The sequence below is a fragment of the Lissotriton vulgaris genome, chromosome 5 (genome assembly GCF_964263255.1).
Source record: "Lissotriton vulgaris chromosome 5, aLisVul1.2, whole genome shotgun sequence".
Classification (NCBI taxonomy): Eukaryota; Metazoa; Chordata; class Amphibia; order Caudata; family Salamandridae; genus Lissotriton; species Lissotriton vulgaris.
This window is the reverse complement of record NC_141693.1, coordinates 273,196,981-273,220,470: the sequence shown is the minus strand read 5'-3', so window position 1 is coordinate 273,220,470 and position 23,490 is coordinate 273,196,981. Positions and strand designations below refer to the sequence as shown.

Here is a 23,490-nt window from a genome sequence, read left to right as displayed (position 1 = left end):
TGGCGGATGCGGGCTCTGCAGTGGGACCTGAAGTTTCAGTGGGCACAGCATCAGGGCAACCTGTCCGACCATGTCCTGATCTCGGAGGGCACTGCGAGTCAGTTGCAGTGGTTGCTCACGAACAACAATTGGATCAACGGCAGATCCCTCGCCCTACCCCAACCGGAGCACGTAGTAGTGACGGATGCGTTCCTCCTGGGATGGGGGGGGCCACATGGGAGAGGCAGAGATCAGAGGCCTCTGTTCTCCGGCAGAGTCCCCGCTCCATATACCCACCTTCTGGAGCTGCGGGCGATCCAACTTGCACTGAAGGTATTCCTTACCTCTGACCGGGAAAGTGTAGTGCAGATGTTCATGGACAACACCACCGCCATGCAGTACTGCAAAAACAGGGCGGGTGGGGTCGTGGACCCTTTGCCAGGAGGTTCTGCGCCTCTGGACATGGCTGGAACACCAGGGTGTTACCCTGGTGGTTTAACACCTGGCAGGTTCCCAAAGAGTACGCGCAATGTCATCAGTTCTGCGCGTTGGAATTTCCAAGGCGCCACTCGCTCTGAAACTCTTTTCGTCACGAGTGGAGCTGCGGTCTGTTATTCACCTTTCCTCCTATACCACGTCTGCCCAGAGTGCTGAAGAAGATCAGGCAAGACCGGCCCAAAGTCATCCTTGTGGCTCCGGACTGGGAACGAAGATCCTGTTATCCCGAGCTACTCTGCATGTCAGTCGATCCCCTGATTAGTCTGCCTCTTCAGGAGGATCTTCTGTCGCAGCAGCAGGGAACGGTCCTCCACCCGAACCTGTCTAGTCGCCACCTACATGCATGGAGATTGAGCGGCGACAGTTGAGGCCATTTGACTTGCCTCCTAAAGTTTGTGATGTGATTCTGGCAGCCAGGCGCCCTCCACAAAAAACGGTATACGCCTGCAGGTGAAACAAATTTGTGGCATGGTGCACAGCAAAGGCTGTGGATCCACTTTCTGCCCCCATTTCAGAGGTTCTCCTCTTCCTTTTTCTCTTGTTCAGCAGGGCTCTGCTCTGGGCATTATCAAAGGCTATCTCTCGGCCATTTCAGCCTTCTTGAGGCTTCCTGATCAGCCTTCTCTTTTCAAGTCCCCTGTTGTAAATAGATTCTTGAAAAGGCATCAAACACATGTTTCCTCCTGTTCCCTTAGTGATATCTCAGTGGGACTTGAACCTTGTACTGACTTATCTGATGTGTGCTCCCTTTGAGCCACTTCATAACTGTCCTCTTCGTCTTCTGACTCTTAAAACTGCTTTCCTGGTGGCCATCACGTCTGCCAGGAGAGTGAGTGAGCTGCAGGCTCTGTCTTCTAAGCCTCCTTTTCTCTCTGTCCATCCGAACAAGGTTGTTCTGAGGACTCGTTCTCCTTTCCTGCCCAAGGTGGTTACATTCTTTCATATCGGGTAGTCCATCACCTTGCCCACCTTGTTTGCACCTCCCTCGAAGGAGGAAGAGAGGCTCCACCGTCTAGACCCAAAACGTGCGCTCTCCTTCTATCTATACCGCACACGCCAGTTCCGGGTTAATGACTAGCTCTTTGTTGGTTACGTGGGCACTAAGAAGGGACGGGCGGTGCCTAAGCGAACCATCTCTCGGTGGGTCGTTTTGTGCATCAAGGTTTGCTACTCTGCGAAAAAGGAGCCTCCTGTGGGGCTGCGCGCCCATTCCGCTCGGGCCACGGCGGCCTGTGTCGGGGAGTCCCCTTGCAGGATATCCGTCAGGCAGATACGTGGGCCTCGCTGCACATGTTTGCTAGGCACTACTGCCTGGACAGCCAAGTCCGGAGGGATGGCTTCTTTGGCCGTTCCGTCCTCGAGGACTTTCCGGTGTGATTATTGGTTCGCAGACCCACCACCGGGGTTGGTATTGCTGGGGTACCTATTCTAAGGAAAGGAATCTAATACTAACCTGTTTCTTTCAGATGAACAAGTTACTTACCTTCGGTAACGATATATCTGTAAGAAACAACAGTTAGTATTAGATTCCTTACTGCCCCACCCATCCTCTCCGTTCTGCAAACCGATATCTAGATTAAAGGTCATCCCCTTTCAGGGCCCTAGCTTCAATGGCACCAGTGTTGGTTTTTGACATGGCTCTGCGTTTTTGGCGCAGAAAACCAGTGTCTAAGAACTGACGTCAGCACGTGGAGGCGGCGTCTAAGTACTCCGACGTCATCAAGGCGCCGACGACGGACGCGGAGCCGCAGACGACGCCTACCGACGCGCAAGGTACTGCTACGCAAAAATTTCCGGATCCAGTCTGACGCCTGGGGATATTCTAAGGTAAGGAATCTAATACTAACAACTGTTTCTTACAGATATATCGTTTCCGAAGGTAAGTAACTTGTTCATTAGACATTATACAACATGGTTATTGCCTGGACCTTACCAGCAATCCTCCCAATATTCCACCTCGCACTCACAAACTCTTACTACAACACCCAACAGCTCTTCAAACAAGAAGTTCAATCTCTTCTAACAAAAGGAGCTATAGAACCAATTCCATTTCAACACCAAGGATCAGGAGTTTACTCTCTTCACTTCCTAATCCCCAAGAAGGACAGGTCTCTACGACCAATCTTTGATCTCAGACTGTTAAACCTTTACATACTGTCAGAAAACTTCCATATGGTTACCCGTCAAAAAGTGCTTCCACTTCTGCAGCAAGGCAACTTGATGTCCACACTAGACTTAAAGGATGCATACTTCCATATTCCTGTCCACCCACCACATCGCAAATATCTCAGATTTGTAATAGTAGGAAATCATTATCAATTGAAAGTACTCCCATTCGGAGTGACTACTGCACCCAGAGTATTCACAAAATGTCTAGCAGTAGTAGCAGCTCATTTAAGAAGACAATAAATTCATGTCTTCCAATATCCGGACGACGGGCTCATCAACGCCAGCACACAGCAAAAGTGTTTACAACACGCTCAAGCTACCATAAACCTTCTCCGTCAATTGGGATTTACAGTCAATGCACAAAAGTCTCATCTTCAACCCTCAACTGCAACTGTATCTGGGAGGAACGCTAAACACACACTCAGACACATGGCTAGCCTCTCCCAATGCAGCCAGAATTCAAAACTTTCAAACTTTACTACAGTTTCAAAACAACCAATAACTAACAGTCAAAATGTTCATCCAACTATTAGGGATGATGGCATCATGGATTGCAATAGTGCCTCACGCAAGATTACGCATGCGTCCTCTACAGGAATGCTTAGCACGTCAGTGGAATCAACCACAGGGTCAATTAACAGATCTAGTGTTGGTAGACAGCCGCACTTCTCACTCTGCAGTGGTGGAACACACAAAACCTAGCAGAAGGGCAGCCCTTAATCTACCCGATCCCACAAGTCGTACTAACCGCAGATGCATCTCTCACAGGTTGGGATGCCCATCCCCAGCATCTAACAATTTAGAGTTTGTGGGACACCAAACACAGGAGTCTCCACATCAATTACTTGGAGCTTCTAGCTACTTATCTAGCACTAAAAGCTTTTCAGCCTCACCTCTTGGGGGGAAGTTGTCCTAGTCCAGACGGACATAATGACTGCTATGTACAAAAACGGGGGGGGGGGGGCACACTCTACAGATGTCATGCTTCTCTGACCATTTGGCGTTGGGCAATACATCACAAAATTCATCTTATGGCATAACACCTTCCAGGCATGCACAACCAATTTGCCAACCTCCGCAGGATGCGGCAACAATTACGCAAATAGGAACGTCATCCCTAGGTTCTCCTTCCATACTTCCAAAAATGGGGATTTCCACAGATAGACCTCTCTGCCACAGCAGGGAACTCAAAACTTTACCACACCATCTATCCAAAGGCAATGCCCTATGGATGAACTTGTCAGGGATATTTGCTTATGCTTTTCTGCCTCTCCCTCTCCTTTCATTTCTGGTTCGGAAACTCAGGCACACATCACTCGCACTGATTCTAGTGGCTCCCACATGGGTTCACCAACCATGGTTCACCACACTACTAGAACTGTCAGTGGTTCCACGCCTAAAGCTGCACCTCACTTCCAACCTTCTCACAGAACCATGGAGAAATAGACATCTAAATGCTAAGGAGCTCAACCTAGCGATCTGGTTCCTGAAGTCCTAGAGTTCAGATACCTAAATCTACCACCAGATTGTATGACCATTCTTAATGAAGCAAGAAAACCTACCACTAGAGCATGTTATGCAGCAAAGTAGAAAAGTGTTGTTATAACACAATTGATCCGCTGGATGCATCTATACAAAATATTATTTATCTTTTGCATCTACAGCGAGTTGGCTTAGCCTAAATATCTATTCAACTGCACCTTGCAGCAGTAGCTGCATATCTGCAAAACAGACCACATTTATCTTTATTCAAAGTTCCAGTAATTAAAACTTTTATGGTAGGCCTTAAAAAAAGAATCTCACCCAGGGTAGCAGCTGGATCTGTCTGGAACCTTAATATTGTTCTCACAAGGGTTATGGGTCCACCTTTTGAGCCATTACACAATTGTTCATTAAAATTCATGTCATTGGGAGGTTGCCTTTCTAATTGCTATCACTTCATTAACACCTTGGCTGCTAGGGGTTTTCCCCTCCTGTGCTGCAAAATGCTTGAATACTATAGTTTCATGACAAGGTCAGCTTGTCATAAGCACAGCTCCACTGTGCCTCATGACGAGCTGACCTTGTCATGAGCATGGAAGGGGTTAAGATGTGTTGGTGAGCTACAGGCATTCACCTTAGAAGAACCTTTCTTTCAACTTCATAAAGATTGAGTAGTTCTTCATACAATCGCAAAATTCCTTCCAAAAGTAGTTTCAGCTTTTCATATTAACCAATCAGTTGAGCTACCTTTGTTCTTCTACATGCACTTGATGTCAAAAGAGCACTATTATACAATATTGATAGAACAGAAGATTTTCCAAAACAACTTTTTGTTGCATTTGCTCCACCTCATAAAGGAAATCCTATCTCTAAATCCGGTATTTCTAGATGGATTGTCAAATGTATTCAAACTTGCTATGTTAAAGCTAAAAAATCTTTAACTATACCTCCTAGAACACATTCCTACTCGTAAAATAAGAGCATCTATGGCCTTTTTAGGTAACATTCCCTTAGCTGATATATGTAAGGCAGCTACATGGTCTACACCACACACATTTATCAAACCTTATTGTGTGGATGTATTAGCACGTCAACAAGCTAATGTATGACAAGCAGTGCTAAAAACACTTTTTCAAACAATTGCAAAACCCACTGGTTGGCCACTGCTTTGGGAGAATACGGCTATATAATCTATGCAGAGCATGTGTATCTACAGCACACATGCCTCAAACAGATTGTTACTTACCCTGTAAGCATCTGTTCTTGGCATGTAGAGCTGTAGATTCACATGTGCCCTCCCTCCTCCTCAGACACCTCTGGTTTTGCAGTTCATATTATTCCCATTACATACACATGGACATCTCTGTACTACACTTACTCCTTTCTCACCCTCTTGCGAAAAACAATCTAACAATGAGTTGTTGCCTATGCGCACTATCACCAAAAAGAGCAGTCACCTTACCTCCTGACTGGAAAAGACTGCTTCGAAGAAAAACATCTTGCAAACATCCCGACCCAACACTAGATGGCAGGAGTATACAAAGCATATAAATCTACAACTCTAAATGCCAAGACCAGATGCTTACAGGGTAAGTAACATAATCCTTTTTATTATTGCCATCACTTCTGCACATCTTGTCAGTGGTTTATAGGAATTCTTTTCAGCTACCTTTTTCCCCTGGCAAGCTGATCCTTCGGATTTGGGCATACTTTCTCTCGAAAGTGGTGTCACCTTTAATGTGGGACATCACGCTTCCTGCACTCTTCTATCGGCAGTGTTCCTCAAAGGAGCAGAGGCTACGCCGTTTTGATCCTGGGCGGGCTCGTAGTTTCTACATTGATGGGCCTAGGGAGCACAGGATGGACAATCAACCTGGTCAGATTTACCAGTACAAAAGAAATAGAAAGGCAGTCTTGATACCAGCCGTACTGCGATTGATTGAACTAAATTCCTACGGCCTGAAGTTCGTATACTGCGCCAGGATGCCCTTTCACGTCTGTACCATTCAAAGAAAGATCAAGTCTGTTTAGAGACTAGTAAAGCGGTATGTTTTCAATCATTTCCTGAATTGAAGGAGATCAGAAATGTTTCTTCATTCTTGGGAGAGTTCATGTTATGTGCGCTAATCATACACCAGGCTAGTTCACCACAGCAGCATTTTAGAAATGTAACCATAATTAAATGGGTGGCTGATAGAGACCTTAGACTTCGAGAGTAGAGGTATTGTTTATAAAGCATTTTCGTGTTGTATGTTTGTGGGGTGAGTGGAAGTACTAGGGCCTCGAATATCTATTCCTGATTAGTAGATAGCCCATGGAGTGAGTTAAATGGGATCTGTTCCTCAGTGCTAACAGGTAACATGCGGTTGGCACCTTAAATACTTTGTGACACTTTCGTTTTGAAAGAATATCCTTCTTCATATAAGGGTTTGGCTCTCACAAAGTGGGAGATGTGAGTCTATATTGGAGTGTAATCAATATTCCATGATGAAGAAGTAATATGATGCCTGCTGCGTAGACATTGTACCCAAGTTGCACAATCACAATTATGCAGTACAGCAGATCTTTGATCTAAACGTGGAAAGGATACTTTGCATAAAATAAGTTACAGGGCTCGCTGCTTTTCCTCAGTATCTCAAGGACAGAATGACTATCTATAGAGTTCAGAGATTACCAATGCGGTGTCCTTGCAATGCATCCTATTGAAGTAGTACATGCCCATAACACTCTTTCCCTCCAGAAATGGCAAAGAAAGACTAGGTATTGCCTCTTACCCAAGAGACATTGTAATTTTGCAATCTATTATAGAAGGATAAATTCCTGAAACAGGGATGTGTCCATCGAAACGAATAATATTTTCATTTAAATCGTTATTACAAGTATGTTAAACTTTCAGTACATCTATCGGTTTGTTAAATCTGGTAAGCTTTTATCTTTAATCTTTTTCTTTCTTTCTATTTTATATAGATTATTTCTCTCTCCTGTCCGGCAGCTGCCCCTCATCTCCTATTCCCTCGCCATCTCCTTCCATTGCAGGATCAGTCACTTCCAGCTCTGGTTCCTTTCTCTTCCGTCGCCCCCTAATCAGCCCAGCACGCCTCAACCTGAAGGGGCAGAAATTACGTTTGTTTCCTTCCCATTACGAACCACCACAGACACCGACTGGCTCGGACGAGACTCTCCTCCCCGACAGCAGCGGAATTTCATCTGAGCTCCCCTCATTCCCTATTCAGCGTGGTGGTAAGTTAGTTAGATTGCTACAGAGAGCAATGCCGCCTTTGGATTGGTGTATCCGACTATAGCTATTGGACTTTGTGAATCGAAGTCTGATTAGGGTAGTAAGGTGATTTGTTTGTATCTGATAAGTGTGAATGACCGGTTACTCACCGGTAATATTCATTACTCCGAGTCGTAGCCCTCCCCGTCCCAGTCCTAACTACATGAGCATAGCTCCTCCCACCAGAAACTCCCAAGCAACTTGAAACCCATCCCTTCCCTCCAGGCCACACCCATACCCTGAGGCATATAACCCTGAGACCTGCCAATCAACAACCTGTACCCAACAAGCGCAAGAAGCCGAAACAGGGAGGGAGGGATGGGAACCTGGACTGGGACGGGGAGGGCTACGACTCGGAGTAATGAATATTACCGGTGAGTAACCGGTCATTACCTCCTCGTCAGCCCTCCCCGTCCCAGTCCTAACTACATGAGCAGATACCAAAGCAATAATCGGCTTCACTCAGTAGCAAAAAACAGACTTTATTAAAGCACAGAAAAGTCACACCACCGGAGTAGAACGCAACACAGCGTCCCCAAACCCAGTAGAATCAGTCCCCCCAACCACCAAACGATAATGGGACATAAAGGTGTGCGGAGAACTCCAGGTAGCAGCCCTGCAGATTTCAGCCATGGAAGCCCCCTGAAAACAAGCCCAGGAAGCCGCCACCCCCGAGTCGACCTTCCCTGAACAGACCCCGGAGCCAACACACCACAGGCTTCATACGCAGCACCCACAGCCCATCGCAGCCAACAACTGAGGGTAGCCCCAGAAGGCTTAAGACCCTGACCAGCCAGGCCAAAGGTCACAAAAAGGGATTCCACCTTACGAAACGGCCCAGTACGCAACAAATAGATCTCTAGAGCCCTCCGAACGTCCAAACAGTGCAGCCGCACCTCAACCTCTGAAAGAGGATCAGGACATAAAACAGGCAAAACCAGATCCGCAGAGCAGTGAAAAGAGGAAGGGACCTTGGGAACAAAGGAAGGATCAGGCCGCAGTACCACCCGATCAGGAAAGAAGCGTAAAAAAGGGGCCGAACAAAGCAAGGAGCCCAACTCCCCAATCCGCCTAGCCGACGTAATAGCCACCCGGAACAGCACCTTGATTGTCAGAAACCTCAAAGACACCTCCAGTAGAGGCTCAAAGGGAGCCCCCTGCAAAGCCCCCAAAACCAGAGGCAGATCCCAACTAGGAGCAAAGGACCGAATGACGGGCTTCTGAAGGAAGCAACTCCGCAACAAACGGGACACCAAGGGAACCACCGGGTCACAGACCGAACCCCGAAAGGCCCGAACAGCAGCCCACTGAGCCCTCAGGGAGGACACAGCCAGACCCAAGTCAAAGCCGTCCTTCAAAAAGTCCAAGACCAGTACCGGATCCACCTCCAATGCAGACCACCCACGCGCTGTACACCAAGACTGAAAATAAACCCAATGCCGGGCATAGGATTTGAGAGTCGAAGGGCGCCTGGACCTCTGAATAAATTCCGCCACAGAAGGAGAACACCCCAACGCCACAAGGTTCATCCTCTCAACAGCCAACCCGCCAGCCTCAGGTGGACCAGACACTCCAGAGACAGAGGGGGAAATGACAAGGGACAAGGGACCACCGGCAACCTCCAGCAAGGCCCCACTGCCAACTTCAATAACAGAGGGAACCAAGGCCGCCTGGACCAATCCGGAGCCACCAGGATCTGCAGGCAGGTCTCAGGGTTATATGCCTCAGGGTATGGGTGTGGCCTGGAGGGAAGGGATGGGTTTCAAGTTGCTTGGGAGTTTCTGGTGGGAGGAGCTATGCTCATGTAGTTAGGACTGGGACGGGGAGGGCTGACGAGGAGGTAATGGTGGCAAACTTGGTCTGCCAGTCTAACATGAAGGGTTAGTTCTTCTGTGTTAACCCCTTCCTTGCTGCCGTCGGCCATTGGCCGACGCGGCCCCGCCCGTTTTGCGGAAGTACCGCACTGCGGGAAAATCGGGGCCGCAGTAAACAGGTTAATGTTGTGGTGATTGGCATTATTGCTACAATTCTCTATTGCCTATAGATACAGTTTCAATGAAGGAGTTTGCTTTTTACAGGCAGGCTGGACTCCGTGCCAGCAGCACAGTATGAGGGTACCTGCAGATGGTCCGAGTGGGAGAGTGCATATCCGTTATGCAGAAAACGGGAAGCTGTGTGAACTGGAATCCATTTTAGCTATGATTAGGTTTCCACTGGTATTGCTCGTATGCCTCTTCACCCATTTTTCTGGTAGGATTAGATCATAGTGTGACACTTCACTCTGCTGAGCAAAAGTGGTAAAATGGCACCCAATTGTCGGAGTTGTTGACATGTGGCCTTTAGAAAGCAACCATGAATTGGGGACATGTCATAAAAGTATGATAGCATTTCGAGGGGGCACAGAGTAACATCACGCAACAGGGTTAGCGGGAGAGTGTTGTGATATCCTGGTACAGCATGATTAGAGGAGGCCCAATCCGATTGTTGTGGACTACTCAGGTTACTTTTTTCCTCCCCATTTGTATATTTCTCCAGGGCATGTAAAAACATTTGTCAATGGGCAGAGCGTATACAGTGAGATATCCAGAAGAAAAGAAGACAGTTCTTCTCATTCGTCCAACTGCCAGGTAGACACCACGACCAAGGGATACCTTGAAGAGTCTGGAGGCTGGCGAGGTTTGTACAAAATTATACAACTATATTGGTTGTTTGAGGTTTGCAGGGTGGAAAACATTTGGCTTATGTTAAAACTTTGCTTAGTTGTGATAGGCTTTAGTTTTGTGGGAGATTTTTTAAATATAAAATGTTATTTTTGTATGCATTTCTTGTTTTTTTTTTTAGTGCTACTTTCACCAATGTTTTGACAGTTTAGGTTCTTGTGCAGTGTTTTCTGCGTTTGTGGGCTTGGTTGACAGATGATCTCTGTGATAGGAGGGGTCAGAATGACCGTTCCTAGCCAGTGCCTTCCATCCTAACCTGCGTGTCTTAAAACCTGTATGTTTTAGCTGTGTCACAATTACAATCCAGTTCTGTACAGCAAGGGTTAGGAGGTTTTGATTTTGAGAAACTGCCAAAGTTTTAGAGTTACAGCAGACGTTGAATTTGAAGATCTAATGGCCTGTGTGGGAGTATCAATGTTTGCAGTGTAGAGGTTGTGACTCTGGTCTAATGTGATGCATTCTGTACAAAGATCAGTGTTGAAAATATGGGTGGGCTATGAGTAATTATCTGATATTTAGCACTAAATGACCTTTGCTTCAGTCGCACACATTTTCCGAATAGGAGTTATGTTCTGTATGTTTGTGAATATACATTTGTCACACTTTCATTAAACCATGCGATTTGAGACCTCCGCGGTCTAGTAAGGCTGTATTTGTGGAGAACTGTAAGGTGTTTTAGGTACCCACTACTTTGCATATTGCTTCAAATTCTTTTCAGGGACCACCCTGTGTAAAAAAAAAAAAAAACATGATGTGGATCAGAGATCCATTACTAAAAAAGTTATTTTCACTGAAGAAACGTTGGAATGTTTAGTGCGTGTAAAACGAATAAGACATTCCCTAAGAATCCTTTTCATCTTTAATGATGGGCATAAAGCAATTGAAGACTTCGGTTTACACTTTATGGGGAATACGATTTGTCTCACCCTCATTTTCTTTTGCAGTATTTTCATGAGTGTTATCAGATTTGAATTTCCCAAGGCAATCCGATCCTAACTTTTTAATTTTTTTCCAAATATTTTGGAAACTTGTATCCTTCCTGAAAAGTTCTTTTGACTCGGAAAATTTCCTCCTAGCGCTTTTGTTGCTCCCCAAACAGATGTATCTTTTCAGCAAGGTGGTTTGTAATTGAAGAGCAGACGCAGCACAAGGAGCAAGTCTTTCTCAAGGACCTCGATCGGTCCTGACCAACAACATAGGAAACTCTGGTGATACAAGGAGCGGTAGCCAACATAAAGTGTGCCTGCGAACCCAAGAAGGAAGAGGTATTGAAGGAGAACTGAAGAGGCCTACCCAGCTGTCACCTTAAAAATCACAGCAGGCTTCGGCAGAAGCTTTCGGATTGGAACTCCAAGACATCCTTGACTCCAAAATTGTTGACGATCCAAGGGAAGTCCAAACAAAGAATTCTATAGATCCCAGCGCAAGGATACCTTTGATGTTTGTCCCTCAGACACCGGTTCAGTGCCGAAAAGTGATCAGGACAGCGAGGAGAAATAGCCGAAGCACGACATGCTGACTACAGAAAAAGTAACACCACCTCACAGCCAAACAAAGTTGAAATGATAAAATGGCACCTTGAAGACAAAATGGCAGCGAGCATCTAAAAGAGGGATTTGAATAAATCCCTAAAAAAGTTTAAAATCCCTTCAAGACCCATGGAAAACAGGCCATGAAGAGAATGTAGAGTTGCAACCACTTATTATACCTGGACCCCAAGAGGAAGAGTAGAAAGTCTTCTGATTGGGAGAGATGTATGAGCAAGGTATTTTCCAAGACCCCAGAGGACTAAGGGAAGATTGGGAGATTCAACAGATTCTCCAAAGTAGGGACCCTTCAACACTTTTACACCTGATGACATCACAGTGTACAACATCCTGCTAAACAGATCTGTAGTTAAATATGGAATACAACTAGAAAAGGAACAGTCACAAGAAAGGACATTTTTTTTTAATTTGTGTATGTTTGGTCTTTTCTATTTTGGGGGGGCAAAAGCAACACTTGAGGTGAGAGGAGAAGCTACATGGATCAGGTGGTGAGAAGCACACAAGCAAGAAAGCAGCAGAGGTAGGAAAGGTAAGCAAACGCAATAGGGAAGGGGTGTGGAGAAGCACACGTACAACAGAGAGCAACCTGGAGAGCATGGAGATAGAATCACATGAGACCCTCCAGTTGGAAAAAATGCACTCTCATTGAGTGCTTAACCGAAAAGAAAAAAGTAGTGCTTGATAAGCAAGCACTGAAACGAATATGCTACTTACCAGTATGCATCTGTTCTTGGCATGTAGGGCTGCTGACATTCATATCTGAAAAAATCCAAAATTGTCCCACAGATTTTACCACTAAGTTGGTAAGGAATGGAATAGTAATACCTTATAAGTTCTTTATAAGTTTTTTGATGTTTAGCAATACCAATCACACACTTCTATAAAGTACAAAGGGTTAAATTTACCAAACATAGGCCAAATGATGTACTCATTCAACCACCAAGAGTTGCAAATTTATAACACTAAGGCACACAATACAACCTCTAGAAGCAAGAAACAAATTGGAAAACCGGAAAATAGTTTTTTGGAAAAATATATATATATTTTGTCTATTTATTCAAATGAAAAACATTTTATCACAGTTATAACAAATCATTAAAAACCATACATGTAGTATGTTAGACATTTCATAAAAAACATTTAAAATCACATGAAATAAACATTGGTTAAAAGTTCAAAAGAACATGGGTCGACGCGGCGTTTCGGTTACAGGAAAACAATAGACAACCTTCTTCAGGACCAAGTTCTGTATTGTTTTAATGGCTTCCAGATAGATCCAGGAAAGCCGAGGGCCGGTTCTAGAATCCGGTCAGGAACTGTTATAGGTTCTCACTGTTATCACATATGCTGCAATGGTATCTTGAGTTTGTTTAAGAATGGATCTCGCTCTGGTAGTAGGAGCCACCGATATTATTCTTCTGTATTGCCAGGTATGAATGACTGGCGGTTATGTATTGTACACAAGCTTTTCAATAGGCTTGTATATCAGCTTTATCATTCATTTCATGGTGGGGGTTATCCTGCCACTGAGGCTTTGAATTCGGCCTCCCTGCTCCTACTACGTCAGCGTGTTCTCCGGTATCGTCAGGATGAAGGTACCTTCAGGATGAAGGTACCTTCATCCTGACGATACCGGAGAACACGCTGACGTAGTAATATCGGTGGCTCCTACTACCAGAGCGAGATCCATTCTTAAACAAACTCAAGATACCATTGCAGCATATGTGATAACAGTGAGAACCTATAACAGTTCCTGACCGGATTCTAGAACCGGCCCTCGGCTTTCCTGGATCTATCTGGAAGCCATTAAAACAATACAGAACTTGGTCCTGAAGAAGGTTGTCTATTGTTTTCCTGTAACCGAAACGCCGCGTCGACCCATGTTCTTTTGAACTTTTAACTAATGTTTATTTCATGTGATTTTAAATGTTTTTTATGAAATGTCTAACATACTACATGTATGGTTTTTAATGATTTGTTAGAACTGTGATAAAATGTTTTTCATTTGAATAAATAGACAAAATATATATATATTTTTCCCAAAAACTATTTTCCGGTTTTCCAATTTGTTTCTTGCTTCTAGAGGTTGTATTGTGCGCCTTAGTGTTATAAATTTGCAACTCTTGGTGGTTGAATGAGTACATCATTTGGCCTATGTTTGGTAAATTTAACCCTTTGTACTTTATAGAAGTGTGTGATTGGTATTGCTAAACATCAAAAAACTTATAAAGAACTTATAAGGTATTACTATTCCATTCCTTACCAACTTAGTGGTAAAATCTGTGGGACAATTTTGGATTTTTTAAGATATCTCCCCTGTCCCAAAGTCGACAGATAAGGGGGCCTCCTTTTTACTTTCCTTGACATTCATATCTGTGCATAGATCGCCGCCTAGTGTTGGGTCCGGATGATTGCACATTGTTGTCCTGGAAGAGTCTTCGAAGTATCACGAGATAGGTGGCTCCTCCCCTGGACTACAGTGCGCATGGGCATCCTCTCCATCCTCAGATTGTTTTTCGCCATTGTGGCAGAGATGGAGTGTAATACAGTGAGTGATGTCCATGCTACTTAGTAATTCTGGCTGCTACAGCTGCTACAGGCGCCAGGGAGGAGGGTGGGCGATATGAATGTCAGCAGCCCTACATGCCAAGAACAGATGCATACTGGTAAGTAGCATATTCGGTTCGAGGCATGTGGGCTGCTGAATTCATATCTGTGCATAGATTATATAGCAGTCCCTCTTGTTAGCAGCGGCTGCCCGTGCCAGCTGCAGCAGTCTGAAAAAGAGTTTTGAGAATAGCCTGTCCTACAGCTGCCTGCTGTCTTGAATGTACATCTACGCAGTAGTGTTTCATAAATGTATGTGTAGTGGACCATGTGGCTGCTTTACATATCTCTTCTAAAGGAATATTCCCCAGGAAAGCCATGGATGCTCCTAACTTACGTGTGGAGTGTGCTCTTGGAGGAATGGTTAGTGTGCGTTTAGCCTTTGCGTAGCAAATCTGTATACACTTAACGATCCATCTGGCTATTCCTGTTTTGGAAGTGGGAATGCCTTTGTCCTGTGAAGAAAAGGCAACAAACAGTTGTTTTGTTTTCCTGAAATCCTTTGTTCTGTCTATATAGTACATAAGAGCTCTCTTCACGTCTAATGTGTGTAGAGATCTCTCTGCGACATTTTCCGGATTAGGATAGAAAACAGGCAGTTCTATTGTTTGGTTCATGTGGAACTGCGAAATCACCTTGGGCATGAATGTAGTGTTGGTGCGTACCACAACTCTATTTGCGTGGACCTGTATGAATGGCTCTTGAATGGTTAGTGCCTGGAGTTCACTAACTCTTCTCAGTGAGGTAATGGCTCCTAGGAAAGCAACTTTCCAGGTAAGAAATTGAATCTCACAAGAGTGTAGAGGTTCAAAAGGTGGTCCCATCAGTCTGGTGAGGACCACATTCAGGTTCCAGACTGGTGAAGGTGGGTGTCTGGGAGGGATCAGTCCCTCCAGAAAAGCTTTAATGGCAGGCACTCTGAATAGTGAGAGGTGCTGCCTGTTTTGAAGATAAGCTGCTATTGCGGATAAATGTATACAAATGGAACTGTACGCCAGATTACATCTGTATAAGTGCAACAGATAATGTTTTGAATAGATGCATCCAGTGGGTTAATGTCATTATTGTTACAATATATGACAAACCTCTTCCATTTAGCCGCATAACATGCTCTGGTTGTGGGTCTTCTTGCCTCCTTGATGATGTTCACACATTCTCGTGGCAAGTTGAGGTAGCCAAATTCTAAGACTTCAGGAGCCAGGTCGCCAGGTCGCCAGGTTCAGCTGTTGCAGATCTGGGTGCTGAATTTCGCCATGACTCTGCGTTAAAAGTCTGGGTGTTAGTCGCAGTCTTTGATGCGGTACCACGGAAAGTTCTACTAGCGTGGTGTACCATGGCTGGCGTGCCCACGTTTGAGCAACTAGGATGAGTGTCATAGAGTGTTGCTTCAGCTTGCGTGCCACCAGCGGTATTAGAGGCGCTGAGGGAAAAGCGTACGCAAACCTGCCTGACTAGTTCATCCATATCGCATTGCCCTGTGACTGCGGATGTGGGAACCTGGCGGCGAAGCTTTGGCATTTTGCGTTTTCCCTTGTGGCAAATAGGTCTATCTCTGGATGACCCCACTGCTGGAAGTACGGCTGGAGTACTGATGGATGTATCTCCCACTCGTGCATCTGGTGGCTGTGTCTGCTGAGCAGATCCGCCATCTGGTTGTCTTTGCCGGGAGGTGTCCCGCCATGAGGAAGATGTTCATCTGAATGGCCCACTTCCACATGCTCTGAGCCAGATGAGACAACTGTGGAGAGTGTTCCTCCCTGCTTCTGTATGTAGTACATGGAAGTCATGTTGTCCGTCCGGATCAACACGACCTTGTTGCGCGAGTGTACTTTGAAAGCCTTCATTGCCATGAGGATTGCCATCAATTCCAGAAGGTTAATGTGCATCTTCTTTTGCTGTGCTGTCCATAGTCCATGCACTGTGTAGTGGAGTACATGAGCTCCCCATCCCTGGAGAGATGCGTCCGTCGTCAGTATAATCTGTGGCACAGGCTCCAGGAACGGTCAGCCTTTGCAAAGGTTTTGTGGATTCCACCAATGCAGAGAGTTGTATCCCCGACCGCTCACCAACACTAGGTCTTTCAATTGTCCTTGAGCCTGATTCCACTGACGTGCCAAGCACTCCTGAAGCGGACGCATATGTAGTCTCGCGTGCGGGACTATGAAGATGCAGGAGGCCATCATGCCTATCAACTGCATGAACACTCTTGCCGGAAGCGAGTGTTGAGGTCTGAATTTTTGTATCAGCACTTGCATGCTGTTTATCCTCACTGAATTTGGCTGAGCTTTGGCTACCAGAGTGTTTATTGTCGCGCCCAGGTACTGTCGCACGTGGGCGGGCTGAAGATGTGACTTTGGATAATTCAGCGAGAATCCCAGATTGTGAAGAAGATGAATGGTGTGGGACATGTGGCTGGCACACTGCTGGGCCGTCTTTGCTTGAATAAGCCAGTCGTCCAGGTAAGGGTAGACATGTATGTGCTGTCTCCTTAGGTGTGCTGCTACTGTCGCCAGGCACTTTGTGAACACCCTGGGTGCCGTTGTTACTCCGAAAGGGAGGACTTTGAACTGATAATGTTGATTTTGGATAGTGAACCTGAGATACTGTCTGTGTGATGGGTGTATGGGTATATGGAAATACGCATCTTTTAGATCCAGTGTTGCGAGGAAGTCTCCCTGACTGAGTAACGGCAGAACCTGCTGTAAGGTGAGCATATGAAAATGTCTGACAGAATGTATCTGTTTAGAGGCCTGATGTCTAGTATAGGTCTGAGAGACCCGTCCTTTTTGGGTATTAAGAAATACAGAGAGTACACCCCTGAGCCTCTGTCTTGTACAAGCACAAGCTCTATGGCTCCTTTTTGCAGCATGCTGACTACCTCCTGCTGCAATAAGTGGAAGTGCTCTGCGGACATAGGACGGTGTCTTGGTGGTATGTTGGGTGGAGTGGATGTCAGTTCCAGACAATACCCGTACTGGACAATGTCTCTCACCCACCTGTCTGTGGTGATGGATTTCCAGACCGGCAGGAACTGTTGTAGTCTCCCCCCGACAGGTGTTATATGGTCGGGGGGGCAGTGACAGGGCGTCACTGTTTGTTATTGGCAGAGTATCTGGAATTGTTGTTTCCTCTTCCTCTGCCCTTGATGTTGTTTCCACGATATCCACCTCTGTTGTTTTTATTATAGGTGGATTGTGTACCTCCTTTATTATACTGTGTCTGCTGTGTGGATTGGCCTCTTGAAGGTCCTCTAGTATTGGAGCGACGAAAGGAGCCACCCCGAAACTGCTGTGACTGCAGAGCCCCCATAGACTTTGCAATCTCGGTGTCTTTTTTAATTTTTTTAGGGTGGTGTCAACCTCGGGTCGAAATAAGTAGTCCGGGTTAACTGGCTGATTGAGGATAGTAGTTTGTATTTCTGGTTTGAATCCCGAGATTCTTAACCAGGCATGTCTTCTTAACATGACGCTTGTGTTAATGGCCCTGGTTGCAGTGTCAGCTGCGTCTAGCGCGCACTTGATGAAAGCATTGGTTATAAGCTTTCCTTCTTGGATTAGTAGTTCCGCACCCTCCTTGTACTGATCTGGTAGGTGTTGCAACAGTGTCTCAAGGGTATCATAATGGGACCTGTCATATCTGGCTAAGAGTGCCTGAGTGTTGGCAATGCGCCAGATGTTAGCTGCCTGCGCTGCCACCCTTTTTCCTGAAGTTTCTAGTACTTTCGACTCCTTGTCGGGAGGGGAGCATCACCTGTAGTCTGTGAGTTTGCTCTCTTACGTGCATTAGAAACAACTAATGAGTCCAATGGCAATTGTCCTTTTATATAAGCTGGGTCCACAGGTGCCGGTCTATATTTCTTTTCAATTCTTGGGTTTAATACCCTTGCCCTGGTGGTTTCCTTAAAAATTTCAACAGCATGCTTAAGGGTCCCTCTTAGCATGGGCGGAGTCTTGACTGTTCTTTCTGAAGTGGAAAATGTGTCGACCAGAAAGTCTTCCTCAACAGGGTCAGCATGTAGTTGCACGTCATGGTTACTTGCCGCTCTTTCAATAAGGGCGTTAAAGGCAGTAGTGTCCTCAGTAGGAGATGTTTTTACACTGTATACATGTGTGTCAGGGGCAGTCTGCGGATCCCTCGGGTCAGCTGGGTCTGCCCATGGTTGGTTTTGATCGTCGGGATCAGTGTCCACATGATAAGTGGCATCCTCATTTTCGTCATCCCCTGCATCCACATCTGAGTATGTGGGTGAAAAAGACTGAGGTTCTTGTCCATAGGACTGGAGAGGTTCCACAAGAACTGGCGATGTGGTGGAATCCTTCTTCTTCTTTAAGGGAATCTTATATGACTCCATGGGTGTTTCTCGTATTATTTTCCTTTTATATATGGACAGTCTACCAGTCTCTGAGTCGATTAACTGCCTCGGCTCCTGTTCTTCAGGCTCCTCTGTAGCCTCCATTTCCATCGACACTTTTTTAATGGCTCCGATACCTTTTTTTGGTTCTAAGAACTTCGGTCGCACTGCTGGTGGCAACCTGAATTTGATTGGTGTCGATGCGGTCTGAATGTTTCTGACCAACTTTGGTGTTGGGGCCTTCTTCGGCCCGACCAATGTAGCCTTCTCTCTGATGTGTTGGAGTGACTCCGACACCTCTTTGGCTACGAATGGGCTCGGCTGCATCGACTCAACAGGGTCCTTGGAGCCAGTCTTTGTCTTGTCCGCAGGCCTTGACCGAGGATCGAACCCTTCTTTTGGTTCGAGCCTTTTGTGTGTCGACTCCCTTCGGTGCCGACAGCCTTGACTTTGGTCTTCGGTGCCCCAACCTTCGGTTCGATGACCTTTTTAAGCTTCTCGGTATCGATGGCCCTTTTCTGTTTCTTCGGCTCCGAGGGGTTTGAGGCCTTGGAACCGACCAGAGTCAGCTGCACTTTTGGTTTCGGTTTTGGCAGTGATGCTTTCGGTTTCTTTTTCTTTGGATCGGCCGATAGCGGTTTCGATACAGATGGCTCTTTATATATGTTCGAAGCCGGGCCTTTATGCGGGGCTGTAGAACGAGTCTGTAGATCTCGGGTAAGGCCTTGTGGCGATCCCTCGACCTGAGCCTTATGGAGTGCTTCATCGTCGGCCCCCGTATAGCCGGTTGGGCCTAGCTCCTCGCCTGAGCTATCTTCTACGGCCCCAAGGGACTCTGCGTCGTCTCCTCCCTCATCGACTACGTTTTCGACTTCTTCAAATATTTCTTCATCTTCGGCGTCATACTCTGAGTCATGGCCCGAAACTGGATCTGAGTGTTATTCCCGATCCTCCAGATCAACGACCTCTTCGTCCCCGAAGATGTTTTCTGGAATAGGCGCTGATCTCTGCGACTCTAATCGAGCCGCGCGTCGAATCCGAAGAGTTTTCTTCGACCTGAACCGGGCACAAGCCATGCAGTTGGCTTTGTTGTGATCCGGGGACAGGCACTTGTTGCACACCGGGTAGACATCGATGTGTGGGTATTTTGCATTACAAAGTGGACACCTTTTGAATGGGCTTCTTTCCATCGAAGATCGGGTCGAGTGTGGAAAGAACCGTCTGATTCCTCGATGTCCTCTCGAAGCAAAGTGATCGGTACCGAACGAAACAATACCGACGCTGTTGAAAGCCTTTTGGCTTTGTAGAAAGTTTACCTAACTTGAGCTAAGATAGTAACATCCGAGCCCAATGGCGGAAAACAACAATCGGAGGATGGAGAGGATGCCCATACGCACTGTAGTCCAGGGGAGGAGCCACCTATCTCGTGATACTTCGAAGACTCTTCCAGGACAACAATGTGCAATCATCCGGACCCAACACTAGGCGGCGATCTATGCACAGATATGAATTCAGCAGCCCACATGCCTCGAACACATAGACACTAGCCAATCAAAGTGATGGTAAGGAGGCAATGCTCCATGGGACAAGTACAACATTGACCAGGTGGTACATGAATAAGTAGGCACATGAGTGTCTGGAAAGCTAACCAATAGTAAGAAGTGGACAGGCTTTCAAGCCCCTGTATGTTCTTGTTAAGCCCACACTATGCCTTGCAAAAGACAGCAAATTAGGCAAGACCTCAAAAGGAGTTCCTGAAAGATGAGTAATGGAAGGACACATGTAATGCATCCATGCTTCATGGGAGGGACAAACGGAAGAAAAGTAGGGAAAGCCTCACAAGCTAATGAATAAGCAAGCAAATGAGTGGCATTGGAGTTAACCAGTGGATCAACAATAGGGCGGACTTTAAGCACACTGTAAGCGAACACTGTCTTGCAACAGACAGCGCATGCACCATTTAGTAAGCAAGACCTAAAAAGGAACCCTTGAATGGAAATGACTGTTCTATCCCATGTAGATGATGCAGATGGCGAGAAGTATCCACTGCCTCCATAGCAAACCAGGAGTCCAGGGACATGGTTTTATTAAATAGTAAATATAAACAAAACCAGACGAGATTTATTGATATTACTATTTATCATAACCAATCTGAAAAGAGAAAGTAGAGAGTTATCGCTTTAGAGTGGCAATAACTGACCTTTCGGCTTTGCCAATGCTATTGATAGTGAACAGCGTTAGCAAGAAAGTTAAACAAGCTTTGGCTAATCCAGTATGCCTGACTTGCATTTTGAGTCTGGACTAAAGTAGTAAAAATCTATATGCATGGAAAAAACGCAAACATTAAAAAAAACTGGTGCAGGAAGAATAACAAAGCAAACTAGCATTGCCAATGTCAATTGGCTTTACATATTACTGGAAGTGCCTTTTCAGACACTGATAAATTTAGACTTAAAACAATCCTATGGCTCCATCCGAGAGAGATACTTCAATGTTATGGAAATATTAGGGTTGGGGGAGGGTAGGGAGGTTCGGTTACACTGTTCAAACTTGTTATGCACAGGCCTAGTGCCCACCTGGCTTCAACTCTATCCATATATAAGCAAGCCAATTCGAGTTCTGACCCTAATGGCTTAATCAGATTCCATATGTCCTGCCGGATGCGACTGTTCTAACATGGAATGTTTGCGGCATCCTGGACAAAGTAAAACGTAGGGCCGTGCTCAGCCCGGCCAAACTACTACAGGCGGACATTCTCCTGCTACAAGAGACACACCTACTTGCGCCTAAAGTCCCATGTCTGGCCCGATTTGGGTTCACACAAACATACTTGTGAGGGGGTCTCTGGGTGTGGCTTTTCTTATTTATCGCAGGGTCCCCTTTCTGTCCCTAAAGAACTGGGTGGATACGCAGGGAAGATATCTTTGTGACTGTGAGATGTTGGCCTGATATATGATGCTCACTTGTTCTAGTGATCACCTTGTATCAGTCCAAACAACCCTTATGGTGATTGGTTGTAAATCAACCTTATAGACCATCTATCCTAATGGTAGCATGGACAAAGCAGTCTTAGGCTAAACTCTTTTGGCATGTGAAGCCAGCTGTTTTACCACATATAACCTCTTGAATACCAGATGAAAGGACACCACACATGTTGTTATGAAAATAAACAATATAGTTATTACTAACAAACACCTCTGAACTCTTTATGAGATCAGAGGGCTAAGCACATAACAATACTCTTCAGAAAAATACAATAAGTTGCACAAATTACAATGGTTCCCTAGGGGCACGGCAAACCATATACTAAGTAAATGGTATAAGTAGAACGATAGAAGAAATGAGGATGCCCAGAGGCTGTAGAATCGCTGGGGCTACACTACCCTAACCTTCGGTAAGGATCAGGAGGCCCACCGGACGCGTGTGCAGTGTTAGAACACACACGCGGGTTTCAATGCAAAGTCAATGGGCATGAACAAATTACGAAATAGGTAAGTAAAGACAGTTCCGACTGGTTGAGACTGAAACTACAGGATACCTGGACACTAGGAGAGTCAATCTACCTATGAGCACCGAAATGTGCTCTCGTTACCTCACCCACGGGCTGCGGGTGCATAGGTATGAAAGTGTGTCGGGTTTCTGCGTTGAAGTCAAGGGAGCCTTAGAGAAAGATGCTGCAGGCGACCAGGAGGAAGATGTCCGGAGTGATCCAAGGGTGGATCAAGGAAGATGGAGACCTAAAAGCAGAGGGCACAATGTTCACAGTCACTAGCCAGTGACCGGAGTGGAACCAGGAAGGAACCAGATGATGATGTCGCGATCAGGTGAAGAGGTGACGCTTGACTCTGCTGCCACGTGAACCAGGAGGTGTCTTCGACGACCAGGATGGAGGCATGAGCTGTCCCACGCAGGCTCTCGCTGTCGGCGGTGTCTGTTCTGAGATCGGAGTCAACAGGCCTTGGCAAAGGCAACCCATGCGGTGAGTGAAGATAGCGTCTGGTGCGGACCAGGAGGGTCCGGGGTGCTTCTCTTTTGGAAGGAAGCAAGGGCCAGTCTGGAGCAACCAGACCAGCGGTGTAGATTTCAAGGATCGTCGTCTAGGAAGCCACTAGCCAGCTGGCAAGTGACCAGACAACGCGTTGAGCAGCAATCAAGCAAAAGGGCCCCACACAGATCTCGTGGATGCTGGGGGGCTGGTCTTCGGTGCAGGAGCTGCTCGGGGCTGGGGCTTCTCAATCCCCAAAACACTTTCTCGAGGGTGCCTCAGAGGCCGTGCTGGAAGCGAAGTGCAGTTTTTCAAAGATGGCCGGTCCCACGTGTCTCGTCGCACCCACTGGTCTCAGCTGTGCTGCAGATATGGGTAGAGGTCGGAGAGGTCTGGGAGTCCGGGTCTCGTCGAGCTCTGAGGTCTGGTTCCAGCAGGAAGGACGACAAAGTTAACCGCTAGGACGCTTGATGGTGCCTGCTTGTGCAGGGTGGTCACTCCTTTGCCACAAGGGAGATTTCTTCAGTTTTCTGTGGAGCAGAACGTCGAAGTCCAGAGTTTCTTCTTGTAAAGTCGATCAGGATAATCTAATTTGGAATGGGACCAGCTCCTACCTTTATTCTGCTAAAGGGGGCTGTACTAGTGACTAGGTCCCTCCCATGGGTGGGACCAGGAAGGGGGGTGGTTACACCCCCTATCCTTTGTCTGGTTTCGCGCCAGAGCTGGGGCTGGAGTGCCCCAGCAACTGGTTTGAACAGGGGTATGCACAGGGACACCTTGTGTGCCCCAGGCATGTCTCATTCCTTTCAGCCCTGCCTATCTGGATACACAAAGTCCTGTCTGGGGTGGTGCTAGCACCTCCCCAGGCAGGAAAT

At 46.3% G+C, this 23,490-nt stretch overlaps 1 protein-coding gene across 2 annotated transcripts in view; it reads left to right on the top strand.

The window, feature by feature from the left end:
* TMEM201 (transmembrane protein 201) overlaps positions 1-23,490 on the top strand; it is a 274,511-nt gene that overhangs the window by 236,771 nt on the left and 14,250 nt on the right. For both annotated transcript variants that reach the window (XM_086921392.1, XM_086921393.1), the window contains 2 exons: positions 7,096-7,368; positions 9,941-10,081. In XM_086921392.1, coding sequence (XP_086777518.1) covers positions 7,096-7,368; positions 9,941-10,081 — 414 coding nt within the window. The remainder of the gene's footprint in view (positions 1-7,095; positions 7,369-9,940; positions 10,082-23,490) is intronic.